At 42.6% G+C, this 19,088-nt stretch overlaps 1 protein-coding gene across 1 annotated transcript in view; it reads right to left on the reverse strand.

The window, feature by feature from the left end:
* NSMCE4A (NSE4A component of SMC5/6 complex) overlaps positions 1-19,088 on the reverse strand; it is a 221,158-nt gene that overhangs the window by 39,392 nt on the left and 162,678 nt on the right. Inside the window, exons 7-9 of the mRNA XM_086922955.1 lie at positions 13,646-13,740; positions 12,857-12,905; positions 8,504-8,595 (exon numbers count right to left, since the gene is read on the reverse strand). Coding sequence (XP_086779081.1) covers positions 8,504-8,595; positions 12,857-12,905; positions 13,646-13,740 — 236 coding nt within the window. The remainder of the gene's footprint in view (positions 1-8,503; positions 8,596-12,856; positions 12,906-13,645; positions 13,741-19,088) is intronic.

The following is a 19,088-nucleotide window of genomic DNA, read 5'->3' on the forward strand; positions in this document are numbered from 1 at the left end:
AACCAGTTGTTGAATGGTTGCAAAGATTGATGCTGTGGTGGCGTGGAGTGATGTTGTGGTGGCGACAAGTGATGCTGTGGCGTTCAGTGATGCTGTGGTAGCGCATAGTGATGTTGTGGTACCCCTGAGTGATGCTCTGGTGGTGCTGAGTGATGCTGTGGAGATGCAATAGATAGATAGAGTGAGGGCGATAGATAGATAGAGTGAGGGCGATAGATAGAGGGAGAGCGATAGATAGAGTGAGGGTGATAGAGGGATAGACAGATAGAAGGGTGATAGATAGATACAGATAAAGTGTATTTATGTTGCATTGAGTAGAGTGCAAGTATGAGGCATGTAATTATATGGCACTGAGTGGTAATATGGGGAGTGTATATTGTATTCAGTAGAGTGTAATTGTGTGCCGTGTAATTATGTGGCACCGAGTGGTAATATGGGGAGTGTGTGTTGCATTCAGTGGAGTGTAATTATGTGGTGTGTAATTATGTGGCACCGAGTGGTAATATGGGGAGTGTGTGTTGCATTCAGTAGAGTGTAATTATGTGGTGTGTAATTATGTGGCACCGAGTGGTAATATGGGGAGTGTGTGTTGCATTCAGTAGAGTGTAATTATGTGGTGTGTAATTATGTGGCACTGAGTGGTATTTGGAGTGTATGTTGCATATAACTATGTGAGCAACCCAAAATACCCTTGAGGGCTTGGGTGAGTAAGTAGAAAGGTATAGGTGCCTTCAAGGGGATTTGTTTAACAAAATATAATTAAACGTGATTCAACTAACTCTTTAGGACAGGTCAATGGCCCTTATTCTTGAAAGGACCATTGACTTGTCCTAAAGAGTTAGTTGAATCACGTTTAATTATATTTTGTTAAACAAATCCCCTTGAAGGCACCTATACCTTTCTGCATATAACTATGTGGCACTGAGTGGTATTTGGAGTGTATGTTGCATTGAGTGCATTGTAATTATGTGGGGTGTAATTATGTGGCACTGAGTGGTATTTGGAGTGTATGTTGCATTGAGTGCTGTGTAATTATGTGGCACTGAGTGGTATTTGGAGTGTATGTTGCATTGAGTGCAGAGTAATTATGTGGCGTGTAATTATGTGGCACTGAGCGGTATTTGGAATGTTTTTTGCATTGATTGCAGTGTAATTATGTGGCACTGAGTGGTATTTGGAGTGTATGTGGCATTGAGTGCAGTGAAATTATGTGGCGTGTAATTATGTGGCACTGAGTGGTATTTGGAGTGTATGTTGCATTGAGTGCTGTGTAATTATGTGGCATGTAATTATGTGGCACTGAGTGGTATTTGGAGTGTATGTTGCGTTGAGCGCAGTGTAATTATGAAGCATATAATTATGTGGCACTGAGTGGTATTGTGTGGAGTGTGTGTTGCATTCAGTAGAGTGTAATTATGTGGTGTTTAATTATGTGGCTCTGAGTGGAATTTGGAGTGTATGTTGCATTGAGTGCAGTGTAATTATGTGGCATGTAATTATGTGGCACTGAGTGGTATTTGGAGTGTATGTTGCGTTGAGCGCAGTGTAATTATGAAGCATATAATTATGTGGCACTGAGTGGTATTGTGTGGAGTGTGTGTTGCATTCAGTAGAGTGTAATTATGTGGTGTTTAATTATGTGGCTCTGAGTGGAATTTGGAGTGTATGTTGCATTGAGTCCAGTGTAATTATGTGGCGCGTAACTATGTGGCACTGAGTGTTATTTGGAGTGTATATTGCATTGAGTGCAGTGTAGTTATGTGGTGTGTAATTAGGTGGCACTGAGTGGTATTTGGAGTGTATGTTGTATTCAGTAGAGTGTAATTGTGTGGCGTGTAATTATGTGGCACTGAATGGTATTGTTTGGAGTGTATGTTGCATTGAGTGCAGAGTAATTATGTGGCGTGTAATTATGTGGCACTGAGCGGTATTTGGAATGTATTTTGCATTGAGTGCAGTGTAATTATGTGGCGCGTAACTATGTGGCACTGAGTGTTATTTGGAGTGTATATTGCATTGAGTGCAGTGTAGTTATGTGGTGTGTAATTAGGTGGCACTGAGTGGTATTTGGAGTGTATGTTGTATTCAGTAGAGTGTAATTGTGTGGCGTGTAATTATGTGGCACTGAATGGTATTGTTTGGAGTGTATGTTGCATTGAGTGCAGAGTAATTATGTGGCGTGTAATTATGTGGCACTGAGCGGTATTTGGAATGTATTTTGCATTGAGTGCAGTGTAATTATTTGGCACTGAGTGGTATTTGGAGTGTATGTTGCATTGAGTGCAGTGTAATTATGTGGCATGTAATTATGTGGCACTGAGTGGTATTTGGAGTGTATGTTGCGTTGAGCGCAGTGTAATTATGAAGCATATAATTATGTGGCACTGAGTGGTATTGTGTGGAGTGTCTGTTGCATTGAGTGCAGTGTAATTATGTGGCGTGTAATTATGTGGCACTGAGTGGTATTTGGAGTGCATGTTGCATTGAGTGCAGTGTAAATATGTGGCGTGTAATTATGTGGCACTGAGTGGTATTTGGAATGTACGTTGCATTGAGAGCAGAGTAATTATGTGGAGTTTAATTATGTGGCAATGGGTAGTATTTGGAGTGTATGTTGCATTCAGTGCAGTGTAATTATGTGGCGTGTAATTATGTGGCACTGAGTGGTACTTGGAGTGTATGTTGCATTGTGTGCAGTGTAATTATGTTGCATATTTATGTGGCACTGAGAGGTATTTGGAGTGTATGTTGCATTGAGTGCAGTGTAATTATGTAGCATATAATTATGTGGTACTGAGATTGTGTGGAGTGTGTGTTGCATTCAGTGCAGTGTAATTATGTGGCGTGTAATTATGTGGCACTGAGTGGTATTTGGAGTGTATGTTGCATTGAGTGCAGTGTAATTATGTAGCATATAATTATGTGGCACTGAGTGGTATTGTGTGGAGTGTGTGTTGCATTCAGTAGAGTGTAATTATGTGGCGTGTAATTATGTGGCACCGAGTGTTATTTGGAGTGTATGTTGCATTGAGTGCAGTGTAATTATGTGGCGCGTAACTATGTGGCACTGAGTGGTATTTGGAGTGTATATTGCATTGAGTGCAGTGTAATTATGTGGTGTGTAATTAGGTGGCACTGAGTGGTATTTGGAGTGTATGTTGCGTTGAGCGCAGTGTAATTATGAAGCATATAATTATGTGGCACTGAGTGGTGAGAGGGTTGTGAGGGTGTGAGGGTGAGAGGGTTGTGAGGCTGAGGGGGTGTGAGGGTGAGTGAGGGGATGTGAGGGTGTGTGAGGGTGAGTGAGGGTGAGTGAGGGGTGTGAGGGGGGTGAGGGGGGTGAAGGGGTGTGAGGGTGAGGGGGGTGAGGGGGGTGAGGGGGTGTGAGGGTGAGGGAGGGAGGGAGAGGGGGTGTGAGGGTGTGTGAGGGTGTGGGGTTGAGGGTGAGTGTGAGTGAGGGTGTGTGAGGGTGAGAGGGTGAGAGGGTGAGAGGGTGAGTGAGGGGGAAGGGGTGTGTGAGGGTGAGGGGGTGTGTGAGGGTGAGGGGGTGTGTGAGGGTGAGGGGGTGTGTGAGGGTGAGGGGGTGTGTGAGGGTGAGGGGGGTGAGGGGGTGTGAGGGTGCAGGGGTGAGTGTGAGTGAGGGTGTGTTAGGGTGAGGGTGAGTGAGGGGGTGTGAGGGTGAGGGTGAGAGGGTTGTGAGGGGGTGTGCGGGTGAGAGGGTTGTGAGGGTGTGTGAGTGTGAGTGTGAGGGGGCTGTGATGGTGTGTGATGGTGTGTGAGGGTGAGTGAGGGGGTGTGAGGGTGAGCGGGATAGGCGAGACCTAATAATCTATCCAACAGCCGTACTGAATGAGTAAAGTGAAGTGCAAAAACCAATCAAATGTCAGAAGTGATCCTTCTGGTGTTAATAATCTTTAGGAATTCATAGTTCTTGAACATGCTGGAGAGCACCTTCAAAGCGCAAACAACGTTTTTAACTGCTTAATCGTTGTAATTGGGTGGGTTTTTGGTGGTCAAAAGGACAGCATTCAGGCTGGTTTTCTTAACAATGGAAAGTGCTGCATAACCAATGAGTCACCTCTAAATGCACAAAGGCATTAAAGGGCTTTACCTGCAGAGCGGTGTGAACTGCAGTGGTAGATCAGCTGCTGCAGGGGAGGAGGAGAGGTGGGCTGATCACCGTGGCCCCTGCGGCTATAGAGGGGATCCGGGAGAGGCTGACCCCGGGTGGCCGATGACGAAGGGCACTCTACTTAACCCGGAAGTGGGGGTGGGAGGAGTGTAGATTTTGGTGTTAAGAGGGAGATCACCAAACGGGGAGAAATGTTAAAGGTCAATGTGATTAAACAAGTTCTAAAAAAAAGTACACTGGGGGGAGGAGAATCACCAAAACGTGCACTAACCCGCTATGAATTTCACGAGCCTGCATTCTGGCGTCATGGTGTAACACGGCGTCCCTGCCAAAAGACCCCCCATTCCGCTCCCCCCAAATGATTAAGCATTTGCTAATGTTTTGTGACATAAAACCGGGAGATTATTATTTTTTCCCTGCCTTAATTGAAGGAAGCATTTAGTGGAGATTTACCCATTATTGGCTCTCGGAGCGCTCGCGCACTCTGGAGCAGGTTTGGGCGAGCTTGCAGGATTTATGCGAATGGGCCTGCGGGGAGAGGCAATTTGTAGTCGAGACGGACAATTACGTGGCCCATGAGTGCAAGAATGACTGCGCCAGGCGGTTAATGGGTAGTAAGGCTGCGCCGGCAGCCATGAGCCGCACAGCGGTGTAACAGTCAGCAGAGCACCTCTGCACACTTTGTACTATCAATAACAAAATACGTATCATTAATGAGGTAGTTGTACGTTCTATCTAATGAAAATCAATTCATATACAGTACAAAGTATTTCAAAGAGACCGTGAATGCAAGAGTTACTTTATAGCAATTTGTGTGATAACGCACTGACATTTACAGAATTGTATAAATTGTGGGACAAAACGGTGCTTGGTGGTATAAGTGATTACACTGTGCAAGTGGAACAAAAAAACCTGATAAAAGTGATCAAGTAAAAATGGCTGTCTACATAGTGCCAGAGTTAATATTTCATGACCGTTCGTTCCAGTGGAATAGGCTTAATTATTCATGAAGCATTAAAGAATTCAGAGCTCCTTGGTAGCATTGTTCACTTTGAAAAGAAAGTGTTTCATCACTGACTATCAACGACGTTTCAACATTAAAATAAGAGCAGGGTCATCGTCTGGACAACAGCGCAGTATTGGTCCTGAAGTTTTTGAGAGAATATATACACTACTGTATTTTTCCTCACCCCAATCTAATGTTTAGTCTAAACAGATTTCTGTGTTTAAATACAATTTTTACATGAACGTGTGCTCTTTTTTTAGCCTGTACTTAAAACCGAGTTGCGAAAATGAGGCGTTAGTTACTTTGTGAGGTGATTGGGTTATGCCTTTATTCTGCTTCTCTGAGGCAAGTTTACTATAAATATGAACCCTCGGACGATCTGTTCTAGGAGTGCCTGGTTTCCTATGTTTCACCAACACTCCAGAGTGCTGATGACACAGCCCTACGAACTGATGACGAGCGGGTTGGGTAGCACAAAATGCCCCCTTCCAACACACATGCAGAATTTGATGAGGGGCCACTGAATATTATTTTCCAGTGGGGAGAACAACGGCTGTGATCAAGGATATCTTTTGTCTCACGGCACTCTTGGAAATAGTTCTGCGAGTTCACTTTGAACTGAGTCAGTACTGACAAATCCAGTGTAACTAAAGCCGGCGTCAAAGGTTAAGTGGTATAGGAAGTGTTGGGCAGGTTTGCTTTTCCTCCCCAGAGTCCGAGCTCATTTGCAGAAAGGAAGTTGGCAGTCGGCCTGTTTGATGCCAGTATCCCCCGCTGGGAAGGCCTTTTAAGCACTCCGGAGTTTTACTGAGGCTGACATCCAACCCAGCTTTAGTTTCTGCCGTGTGCGCACCTCGTAGAGACAATCTTATCATTCAACTCGGACCTTGATAGCTGAAGGTTGTCTCGAGAAAGTCAATTGTTTGAGCCCAGCCTGATAGGATTCTCCGACTTAAACACAGAGTAAGCGGTTAAGGGGGAAACGCGTGAGGAACCAGCGCCATGTGTTATCTTGGTAGAATCAGTCGAAGGCCTATTATGGATGATTTGTGGTTGTTCTGCTGGGTGTAATCTGGCCGTCTACAGCAGCTGCAGGCCTCCTAGCGCCACATAAAAAGACACGATTTTCTCTGAGATGTGGCCGATTTGGAACAACTCAGGTGCAGACATGAACACCATACCATGCAAGCTAGCTGAATGGAAATGAAACGCATAAAACGGACTCCATGTCACGTGGGCGACTTCCGGACTTGTGGGGAAAGATTTATAGTGTGACGCATTTAATTACAAGTCCCATCATGCTTAATGCCACCAGCCCAATAAGCCCTAGACCGTCATTTTGACCAACACGAGGAAAGTCAGCTTGAGCCGGACAAAACTGCTCGTTAGAGAAATAGAAGGGAGTAAAATGTGTAAATGCAAGGAGGAGGGTGTATAGGTTGGGGAACATGTAAATTCAGTAAGGGCAATAAATGGGTTAGGGGAAGTAGTAAAAGTTAAAAGAGTAAAGTGGGGTTACAAGACATGGGTATTACAGAAAAGGAAAGTGAATGAACTAAAGGTGGAAAAGTATAGAATAGGCAGGTGTATTAAACGTAAACAAAAGTAGATGGGGAAGTAGTAAAAGTACAATTAAAAACAAGACGGAGGGAAGGCAGAGAAGGGGGGGGGGGAGGAGAAATGCGACACGGCAGGCAGGGGAGGGAGCGGAGCGGGGAGAGGGTGTGACGCAGCAGGGGCCTTTGAAGTGAAGCTAAGCTTCACTTCAAAGGTGTGGGAGGAGTGCAGCTGAGGGAACAGACGGCGATTTGATGATGTGCACGCGCATTTTAGGTCAATGCGCTTGCGCATTGAACTAAAAGCCACGGGCACAGCACCAAATCGCCCAGTTAGGTAAAGTCTGTTTAAGACGCTATAGTCTCGCTCTGCTCAATGCGCTTGTGCATTGAGAGGCGAGACCTAAAAAGTGCAAAGTTGTAAACCAAGAAGGAGGGTTCTCTAACATACGAGTTAGAAGGCTAACGGATACAGAAAACTCATAGAGCATGATATTAACAATGCCAAACTCCATTTTCCAAGAATTGTAGCTGCCAACAGTCACAGAGCATATGAAAAACTATTTTCAAAGCTAAAGCTTTTTAATTTAAGGAGGACATCTCTGCTGAATTAAGTTTCTAGAAAACAGGTTTCCCACAATGGCTCAACAGAAACTAGAATTTCGTCTGGGTTCGTGTACAAGAGGTAATTTCAAGGTCAGGATAGAGTACAGTTTTAAATACCTCTATAGTTTTTGTCATTACCCCGACATAATAATTGGATTGCTATTTTGGGCTATCAAATCTCGAACTAAGAAGAACCTTTAATCTAATCTTACTTTATGTTCTGCAAGGTGAACGTGTTCATATCTGGCATATGGTTTTGGGACAGTAATCCAAGTGCTGAACGGTTATGATAGGACGTGTTTTTTTTATTCAGCAGCCCAATTCATTTTAGCCATCAGATGCTCAGATTAGTATAAACCCATCCAAGCATCATTTCACCTGCCCAGTGAGACTTTTGAAATGAAACTTGATTCCATCATACACAAGCCAGGCCATCACCAGCAGCAAGTCTTCATAGAAAATCAACATATTTCTTAAGGGCTTCGATCCTGATGCAGTCAGCAAAAAGTCATAAAACCTACCTGGTTATGAAAGATAAAAATCTAGAACTAAGCATTCTCTTTCAGTGACGCACAGTTTGATGAACTTACTTGTGAAGCTGCATCTAACCCAACCCTTCTGCAAAGAGTTGAAAATCTGTAATTCCACTTCTGTTAATCAAAACTGTTTATCTTTCCTACTTGTTCCCTCACTTACATCTACTCTACTCTTCCCTCCAAGGGCCAAACATTCAATCTTAGAATTCTGAGATTCTGATGCATACATTTGACTTACAAAATCTGTAGGCAAAGTCATTTTATTTTATAAATAAATGTCTAAATAAATACCCAAATACACAATTAGTGTAACAAAGAAAATAAAAGGCACAATGTTGTGGAAAACAAAATATATTCATAAACCTGCATCAGAGAAGGAGTAGAATAATATTCGAACAACTGGATTCATCTTTAAAACAGGATACAAAAAAGAAAATCAGTCATGAGAAGAAGATCCTCGTTTTCACAGCTTGGTGAAATAGTAATCACCAGTAATTTTAGGGAGTAGGGATTGGCTGTGATAGCGGTTTAGTACAGCTTGTTGAAATCGTTTGCATATCTACTTAAAGATTGGACTGAAGATGCCTAAATTACCATTCTTTTACTTCTATAGCAAGGTATTTTAAGATCCTAGGATACACTTCACAATAAAGATGCTGATGCTTACCCTCCAGTCCTGGGGGCTCAGAGCTATGACCCCCTGATTCCGCTCTCTATTATCCTGATTGGCTTCTTTCTCTTCGTCTTGTTTCAAAGGTTCTATTTGAAGTAGAAGAAAAATAGAAAAGCCAAAAGTGTGATATAAAACCGTACATAACTGAATTATTATCCTTGTGATCATCAAACCAACTGCTCCTTTCCTCTTAGATCACAGACCAACAGCAGAGCCCCCATAACATAATTCTACCATACCGACTGTAAGCCACCAAGACAGGCAAGCCCCATTCAAACGGACACCACAGCACACAAAGTAACAGGTCATCAAACCAGATGGTTCCTCCTTCTAACACTTGCACTGAGACACCACACATAATGGAAAAAACTAAGACAGACTGGTGACTCCCTCCAACATCATAGAAGACTCTAGACAAGAGTATATTGTAAACCAATGAAGGATAATTAAGGCTGCGCCCTTCCTATTCTAATACCCATTAAACTGGATATTGCCTTATACCCATCATTATACTCTCCGCTTAACCCAACACAATAGCCAATTACACAGGCAGTTACATGTAATCTATCTAATTTCAATGTCAAACCACTTGATCTTTTTTCTGTGGCAACCTCAAACATAAGAGGAAATTTGTCTTCAAACCAGCAAACCGTTCTTGTATGCCCAATTCAGGAAGTCACTCCATTCTATATACAACAGTGCATTTTAGACAATTTCTTGTGTGAAAACTGAGCCCAACTCAGCCCTATCCACCTACAAACCAGTAACTGCAAAGATAGAACACTTTCTGGGAGACTGCACCATAGAACGTTTATATCAGTTAACCAAACGTGTCCTAACACCCTCTAGCCAAAATTCATGAATCATTTCGATAAAAAAAAATCTTTGTAAGCTAACAGCAAGAGAACATTATACATAAAAGCTTTACAAGATGCACTACAGAAACAATTCTGACCTGAAAGTGGAAGGGTTGAGAATATATGCGGAGTATATTTAGAATAAAAGAGAATGCTTCTCTATAAAGTAGACTGAACTAGGATCAACATTACACAGATAAAACCTCTGTTAGTAGGAGAGGTGCCTGGTAATCGACCATGACCGAGAGAACGGGAAAGAAGGCAAGAGGCAGTATGTGGCATCCTTCCATTAAACAGTAAGGTAATTTACTAAGCCCTTAATCAAACTTCTTGGATAGTCAGATGTACTAGGGCACCCAGCAGGGTCAAGGTAAGGCACTTGCATTCACCAGAGCCTAAAAAAATATTTTCAGTACCGTACTACCCTGGAAAACAAATTAATGGTAGCCTGCCATGCTTTGGAATGTCTCCAGTTACTTCTGCCTTAGCATTATTATAGGTAAGCACACATCTTTGGGTCAGGCTTAACAGTGCAGCTGTTGCCAAGCCTCATGTGATCAATAGAAAAAGAGCTTTAAGATACTCTGAGAGAGTGGCTTGGGTCTTCCCAAGTAATGATTAACTTAGAACATTTTATTAAATAGAAATTGTGCGATGCCACCCAAAAAAGTGCTTTTGCAGGCATGCGGATTCTTGAGGAACTCCGCTCACCCAAGATGGCTACCACAAATTGAATATAATGAATAGCAGTGTGAGAGAAGGGCTTTGGATCCACCTACATGTTGGGTACATGAAGTACAGCATTTTAATAAGTGGAATTTTCACATGGTTGCCCATAAAACAAGAGTGCTGGCTGCACTCCTACAGGGTCTTGTGGGGTTTCCCCACACGTAAACTAGCCACCACGTTTGAAAGCAGTGTCCGATGGGTTTTGGAACGTCACATATATTGGTTTTAAAGAGTACAGCATTGCTTGGGCAAATGTTTTGTGCTGGTATTGAAAATTCAATGATTATTACACCCCACTGGCTCATGGGTGGGGATGCCAGGTTTCCACTCATCTTGCAGCAGTTTTCAATTGCAGTGAACTGTTGGTGTGCACAAAAGGAAACCCTCAATGCTGCAGCAACTCATCAAATGGGTCAGAGGTAGTCAAAAATCTTTATTCATATTTATATGCAAATTCATAAAAGATTTGAAGTTCAATAAAAACATAACATCTATGGGTCAGAGGTAGTCTTTTCCTCAGACCTATGCCCCACCTGCACCATTTCCTTAATAGGTTAAGTTTATGCCAGGTAAGAGGGGATGTGGAGGGGGATGTTGGGGGAGAGGGTTACTATTTGCTCCTTTACACCGGTGCTGCAGAAGCTAATCAACAATTCGATACAGGATCCGCAAGAGAGAGACAGGTCTGCTAGAGAGACAATCGTCTGCTCAAGGCTCTGTGCTGCTTCTTAGGTATCTTTTGCTCTTCTGCTGTCCCCTGCTCCCCCACCTTTGAGGGCCCAGCAGAATCTAGGCCCTGCTCTCTTGCTGTCCCTCCCACCTATGGGCGCGAAACAAACTCCCTCATCCTGGCCCCCGTTATTCTGTTCCTCTCCTGATCCACCTTATCGTCCTCTGCTGGGTCTCCCTCCCCCCAACTCTGGGAACACGTGAGACTCTAGTTATGCTGACTGCTTGTCCCCATCCTCGCCTGCTATCACCTGTTCCTCCTTTAGGACATCCTTCACCACCTCTGTGTTCTCAGACTCCAGTCATGCTGCAGTGTTGTTCCAGTCTTCTCCAGCTGCTACTCCACTAGGTGACCCTTCTACACCTCTTCACACCTGGGGGACTCCTATGGTGCTGTCAATGAGTGCACGAGTCGGTGAGCACGAAGAACATGTGTGCCTGTGAGAGTGTATGAGCACGAGAATATGTGTGTGCCTGTGTGTGTCCAGGAGAGGTGTCTGTTTATATGAGGAAAGCCCGGAGAGGGATTTACATGACGTTTGCTTGGGTGATTGTGTCATGGGTGAGCAACATGACTAAGTAAACAGTGTGCCTATGTGAATACAGGGTGGGCATTGTACCTATGATACTGCAGAGTGAGGGGAATGTGTGTAGTTGCAGGGTGAAGAGTGTCTCTATGCCTGCAGGGAAAGAGGAGTGCCAGGTGAGACTCCTGGATATGTCTGTGTGAGAGCAAGGCGAGGATCATTCCTATCTGTGTGCAGGGTGGGAGGTGTACTTATTAAAGTGAAGAATGTAGTATATTAAAGTTGCTATTGCCAATGGAACAGTGACTAAGCTTCCAAAAAGCTTATTGCATAAGAAGCATGGACTGCAATCCAAAACATTACATTTAAGAAATACACGGCCGCTTTATCGAACTAATCCAGTTACAAATAAAACAGTTTAATGATTGAATGACATACCTGCGAAACATGTGATGAAGGAATTGGTAGACATTCCACATTTTTTTTTCTCATTTAAATGGGTCTTTAGAAGTAAATAAAAAAAAATCAACAAAGTATCTGATGTATAAAAACACAAAAACGGCTGCTATGAGGTGGAAGTGCATGTGTTTTTTCCCTCCGAGACAAGGCAATGACCATGACCCTGCAGGAAATAGCTGTACAACATCACGGTTTCTTTGGGGAAATGTTTTTTGTATAAAAACATGTGCAGCAATCCCTCGTTTTTCATAATCTGAACCAATGTCCACATATTCCAGTGGGTTCTCCAAACAGCAGTCCTCAGTGTTTCTCCAAAAGTTCTATGATCCCTAGACATCAGGCAATGGGTTCAAGAAGGAACAAGCATTGAAAATGCAATAGGTCTCGCCTTTGATGCCATTTGCTTTGCTAATGGGATTGTATAGCAAAGCAACTGGCTTTAACTTAATGAAAAGAGAGACCTATTGATCAATCAATGCCTGGTGAGAGCGACAGTTGCCAATGACTAATGTGGAGGAGTAGTTCAATGCTCCTTTGGAAAAGGTAGCTCAAGCTCCACATGACAACTAAATAAAGACCTAAAAACATTAGACAGAAAACCCTTAAGAAAGTCTAATAATCTCTTAAGACTCCAGTTAGGTATACGGCATTAAATGGGACGGTTTGTGTAAATGAGACACTCTTGCAATCAAGCTACCAATCAGCCCATATAAAGGTAACAAATCAGACTGTGCAGAGCGGCACCTTTACATGTGTTCTCTGGCACAGCTTTGTAGCTAGACAATCATGGCCTATAAAAGGGTGAACTAAGTTCCTACTACGGTTAATCGCAGCACCCAAACAGGAGAACACCACGTTAATGAACCAGGCCAACTAGGCAGGTGATGCAATTAAAGGGACTTTAGTTACATAATTTGGCAAGAAATGCCTATGACTTCCGCCATGCAGACACTCGTTAGTGCTACATTAATCTTCTGTGCTCATTATTGTCATCTAGTCCCTACTCACCCAATCATTATGTGCCACACAGAACAGACTTGTCTTACCTATAACAGGGAGTTTGTCTTGGTCAAGTTTTATCCTTGCTAGGCCATCCTAAACACAACAGTAAATTAGTTATCAGCAAAACTGAAAATTCAATTTAGGTGAAACACAATATTTAAAGTTAAAATAGAATGCAGAAGAAAGTGTTCTTTTGAGTAAAACTGACAATGAGCCAATCAGGGAAACCATAACTGAACATATGAGGACCTGAATATGAAGCAGACTGAAAGAGCTACACAGCATTCCTTGCAAGACTTGTCATCTGCTCAGCTTTCCACATATAGCCAAAACAAGGCTACATATCTGGTAGCTTGTCATTAAACAGATACAAATACTGAGAAGAGGATACGCAGAAAGTTCTCCTTTCAGAAATTAATGTTAAAGTCGAAAGTTACATGTCCCAGGAATAAAAAAAAAAACTGGGTTTACCACGCTTGGTTTAACAACCATCTTAAGAGGAAACAATCAGGAACAAGTAATACAGTACCTCGCTTTATTAATTAATTAATACAGAACTGCACAAAATATTCCTAAATCTTAAGCGATTGTGAAAAGTTCAAAAGATCAACATTGCTACTAGTGATTTAATAAATTAGAATTAAGTCACTTAATCTGTTGAGTATAGTGGCAGCACATTCTCACCCAAATACTAAACTTTTGACAATTATCACCATACACAGTTATACTAAAAGGACTCATAACATATTGGATACTTTCAAGAAAAACCTATAACCTATAGAGCATTGAAACAGTTGCGATTCCATTGCACGTAGCAAGCAATGCATTCTCACCCGTATAAGAAAAGACACATGAAAGATGTTCTCCACAGTACGAGGAAACGACTCTGGATCAATCACAAAATCAAAGAAGGAGATTGGTGTGTCCGCTAGGAAGGGGAAAAAATAGAAAGTGAAACATTTAAACTGCATGGCATTTCTTATACACGGACATTAATGCATAGATTCTATAGTAAACTGTCAATTGCACCTGTCTGTTTAAGGGCTAGAGGCACCTTGGGGCACACAGTTTCTAACAGCATCCAATTGGAGGGAGGGAGGTGAGATTTGTAATCCGATACTCTGAAAGTGAACTATCCTCAGGGATATATTCTACAGGACTTGAATTGCATCAACAGGATATGGCAGGGATGAAGAGGAATACAAGTAAGAGATAAATGGGCTATCTAGACCTGGTTAAAAAAAAAAAAAAAGAATTCTACAAATCAATCAGTTGTTAGCCCCCACAAATAGATTTGCTCTGTTAGTACAAAAAGCAACTTCTGCCCGTCAACCTTTTGCCAAAAACCAAAAGTGAAAAAAAATATTAAAAAGAAATGGATACCGTTCTTAGACTGAGAGTAAATCAGGGCATGGTACACCTCTGTGTCAGTTCTAAATGTCTATTTTTGTCACATCTCTTTTCATATTTAATATGAGGAAAATTGGACTAGTGAGTAAATTATAGTGGGAAGGGAGGTTAGAGAGTGGAGTTGACATGCCAGCATGGGGAAATTTGAGTGGAGTATTGAAAATATATGTATGAAGTTAGTGATCACTACTGGATTCTCACATAAAAACCATGATCAATTTGAGGATTTCAAACGAACTAAGTATTTATGCATGGTGCATATTGATAAGTTTACATGCTATAAGGTAAATACATACTACCAGTGATGGATCACTTACATCTGAGACAATTGTGTGCAGTCTTAATGCAGGCTTAGTATCCTTATGGTTAGACTTTCTATACGAGGAATTACAACAACAATAAAATAGTAAGTCAATCAACTGCTAATTTTTATTGGCAAAATGAATATCGATAGTACATTTACCTAATATATACATATGGTATGGCTGAAACTCGTCAACCAAAGTCTTTGACACTATTTAAGGGTTGTAATAGGTCCAGAGCATCATGTGATCAAGACCGTGGAAACGCGGTCACTTGCCACTACATTGTTTGATGCTGGGCACTTGCCACTACATTGTTTGATGCTGATACTTTCTTCTGCAATAAAAGCACTGCACTTTGAAACATCACGCTGTGGTCCGTACCAGATTTTCGTCGTGGCTATGGTGATCCAGGATTGAGATATATATATTTTTCCAAGTTTTGCCCCTTTGCAAGGACGCAGCGAAGTTCAAACTTTTATTTGCAAAAGAAAGCATTTCACCTCGTTTTTTAAAAGTCCTGATGCCTGCGCGTTTCGAAGCCTCATGTTTATTCATCCAGGGTAAAATGTGAAAATGCAGCCGTACCTGACGAACACAGTCCCCTGTATGCTCATTGATTTATAGGCTTCCGGTGTGCCTCCCACAATGGTATGTATTTCCGTTGCACACTGGGACATGTAGTTCATTTTTAGGTCTCGCAGAGAGACCTATTGCAACCAAACCACAAATTTGACTTTTTACGATGAGGATTTCCAACAGTTCACGTGAATCACGAGACCACAAGCTCCTCGTGCACAAGCTTGCATTCGATCATCAAAGGCAGCCCAGTCTCCCTCACACAAGCTTCTCCCAGCAGGCAGCCCACCCCCTTCCCTCTCCATATGGTCTCTCGAGTTGCAGGCAGCCCACCCCCTCCCTCTAATCTGACATCTGCCACGAGCCTTCTGCCTATCAGCCTCCCTCCCACCTCCGCCCTAATTGCTTTAATTTTCACGGCCTCAAGGCCGTGAGCTACTTCAAAGAGATCCGCTCCGCAGCTAATCAGCCTGCCCACCCCCTCCGTACATCTGACAGAACAATGCAAACGTGTCCTGCAGAACTTGGGCATTAATACGTGGTTTCAACATTAACTAAAAAACCTTAAAGGCACGTTCGTCTACTCCCAAGCATAGCTAAAAAAGAAAGTTCGACAAGAGTCCAGAGTGAGAAAAAGCGGCAGTCTAGAAATGCACACGGTTGGTTCGAACATAGAAGGAGGGCATGGTATCTATTATACAGTAGCAGATGCTTTGACAGGATAAGCAGGGTTATTAACAGTATGAAAATGAGTGACTCACGCTTGGATCGTCATCCGAAACAATGCCCTCTGGGTACTAAAAAGTGTCAAGGTATTTCCCCGAGTTTACAAATTATGGTTTTAAAAGGCATGTCGTTAGAAGCACGGTCATGCCGCAAAAGCGTTTCACTAAAATCGCCTTTTGGCAAAGCTTTATCGGCAGATATCACACCCAAGACAGAACACGTTTTTCTTATTTAGCACAAGACCGTGCTAGCACCCAATGGCTTGTTCATTATTAGTTCTATCTTGCACCGGCACGACTTGTGCTGATCAGCAAATATTAACTAACAAATCGTCACATCATATTAACGACTATCTTGAAAGCTAATTAAGCTTGGCAGTCTCCTGCACGGTTATACCCCGCCCCTTGGGATGTTGTCTTCCCGTAGCTCGCTACTCCCCCTCCACCCCATCCCCCGAGAGTCCAGCCTCGCGCTGCCTTCTAGTGCTGCAGGACTCTTGCGCCTCATTCTCACAGGAGACCTGTAGGTGTGCAAAGCCAGGTTGACCGTGTGGCCCTTTGTTATTTTATCTGGTGCGATGCATGCCGCGCTTTTTCTTATGTTTTTGGGCTTCACCTTTAATAATGGTTATCGCACCTTTGTTTTCTTATGTGCAAGTGGAATGGCTTTTTTTTTGCCAGCACTTTGCACCCCTCGCTTTATGTTATGTTCAGGGGCTTCAGCTGCATGCAATTATGACTACCATGCTTTCATTTTTTAAATTAAAATACTTGCATACAATTATGATGACCATGTTACAACCACGGCCGCCTTTGTGATATGTTTCCTTCCCGTAGCTCGCATCCCCCCTCCCACCCCCCCAGAGTCTGGCCTCGCGCTGCCTTAGAGTGTGCAGGGCTCTTGCGCCTCGTTCTCACAGGAGACCTGGGGGTGTGCAGAGCCAGGGTGACCGCGTGGCCCTTTGTTCTATTATCTGGCGCGATGCATGCCGCACTTAGATATGCAATCCTAGTAAATTTAAAGTTGGAAATCAGAGCTTACCACGGTGTGCAAACGTTCACAGTTTATTTAATTAAGCATGCGTTCGTTTCTGATTTGTAAAGCGCTAAACTGTCACAAAAAACTGTGCTGTTGCCCCAAGTCTCTCAAAAGCCAGTAGTTTGCTTTTTCAACACTTCAAAGCCTAGTTAACGGTTGTCTAATAAATGGCTCTGGAACGTCACAGGGTGGGTGTCTCTCTAGGGAACATTCTTTGGCATGCTTCACAGGAGCTGTAATGTTCTTCGTGGGGACCCTGTCCTCTAATAAAAACACAATAGATCTTGTCCCAAGGCCAACGAATTGTGCTTTAGGTGAATGCTCGTCATAACTAATTAAGAAAGTAAAATCAGCGTATGTACAAAAGAGTTTTTGTGCTGTCTTTCTGAGACATACTTCTGGTAAGGCTACTGCTTTCATCCCTACCTGGTTGTGTTTTTTCTTATCACTCGTTTCACATTGTTCTAAATATGCTGCACAGTAGTTTATTTTAGGAATGAATGTGCTTTTATTGCATTTATTAAGTGTGCTCTTCAGGTTTGCAACTTTAGTTACAATAAAAACATCCCTTTGCCTCTGTACTACTTCTCTTACAAGGCTCTCATTTTGAGTTGTCTGGACTTTGGATCTATGTTTTTTATTCCAAAATTTTGAATTTTTGGAATAAACTGCCTTTTGAGTAGGTAAGGAAACAAACAAACTCTTTCCCATTTAATTTTCAGCCAAGTACAGTGTAGCACAAAGTGATATAAAAAGTGGCACTGGATATTGCACCACCCCAGCATCACTCAGCACCACCACAGCATCACTCAGCACCACTCAGCACCACCACAGCACCACTCAGCACCACCACAGCACCACTCAGCACCACCACAGCACCACTCAGCACCACCACAGCACCACTCAGCACCACCACATTATCACTCAGCACCACCACATTATCACTCAGCACCACCACATTATCACTCAGCACCACCACATTATCTCTCAGCACCACCACATTATCTCTCAGCACCACCACATTATCTCTCAGCACCACCACATTATCACTCAGCACTACCACATTATCACTCAGCACCACCACATTATCACTCAGCACCACCACATTATCACTCAGCACCATCACATTATCACTCAGCACCATCACATTATCACTCAGCACCATCACATTATCACTCGGCACCACCACAGCACCACTCAGCACCACTGAAGGCCACAGCATCGCTCAGCACCACTGAAGGCCACAGCACCACTCAGCACCAGTGAACGCCACAGCACCACTCAGCACCAGTGAACGCCACAGCATCACTCAGCACCAGTGAACGCCACAGCATCACTCTGTGCAACCATTCGACAACAACTGGTTCTAAAATGTTCTCTCAATGTTTCAAGCTTTATTACAAATGTCACAAAAAGATGTTAATATTTCACTTCTTTTCTTGGATTTTAATCACATTAAAATACACTGAACATAATCTTCCCAAAAGTTATTTACAAAAATGTAAGCTATTGCCATTATAAATTACAGTAACTTTTATTTAAGTATTAATTATTGCAAAAAATAAAAGCCATTGTTATTTGTAATGTTAATACATCTAAGTCATGTAAATACAAAACATATTGCATTACAAATGCTATAGGTGTCACGTTTGCAAAAGTTAAAACTATTGGCATTGTAAATGAAAAAGCTATTAATTTCGCAATTTTCAAAACCAACACATACATAAAAATGTTGTCATTTACAATATCAATAGCTCAAACTTTCCTAATGCGAGACCTATTGCATTGCAAATGCTTGTTATTAATGTTTACCCTCCAGTGGGTTCTGCATTTGCCACGATGTTTTAGGACACAATAATAGACCTCCAGTAGGTCACAAGGTGAACAAACATTGGCATTGCCAATAGGTCTCGCCTTTGGGACCTTATGTGTTTAACCATGCAACAGTTGATGTTGGACCAAGGATATTGTGCTGCATAACTATATACTTATAAGGTCCCAAAAGCGAGACCTACTGGCTATGCCAATGCTTGTTACATTGGCTAGTTGTTGTGGCTAGATTATTTATGGCTTTAGATAGCCAAGAATGGTAATTTTCTGCCATCCTTTCAATGCCTGTTATCCGATTGGAGTCAGAAGCAGATCGAGAGTTCATTAACCTGGCAGAGTCATTTTTGTGCCAAGGCTACGTTGTAAATGGCGGTGGAGGAGAGGCAGTAGA

This window comes from Lissotriton vulgaris, chromosome 5 (assembly GCF_964263255.1).
Source record: "Lissotriton vulgaris chromosome 5, aLisVul1.2, whole genome shotgun sequence".
Classification (NCBI taxonomy): Eukaryota; Metazoa; Chordata; class Amphibia; order Caudata; family Salamandridae; genus Lissotriton; species Lissotriton vulgaris.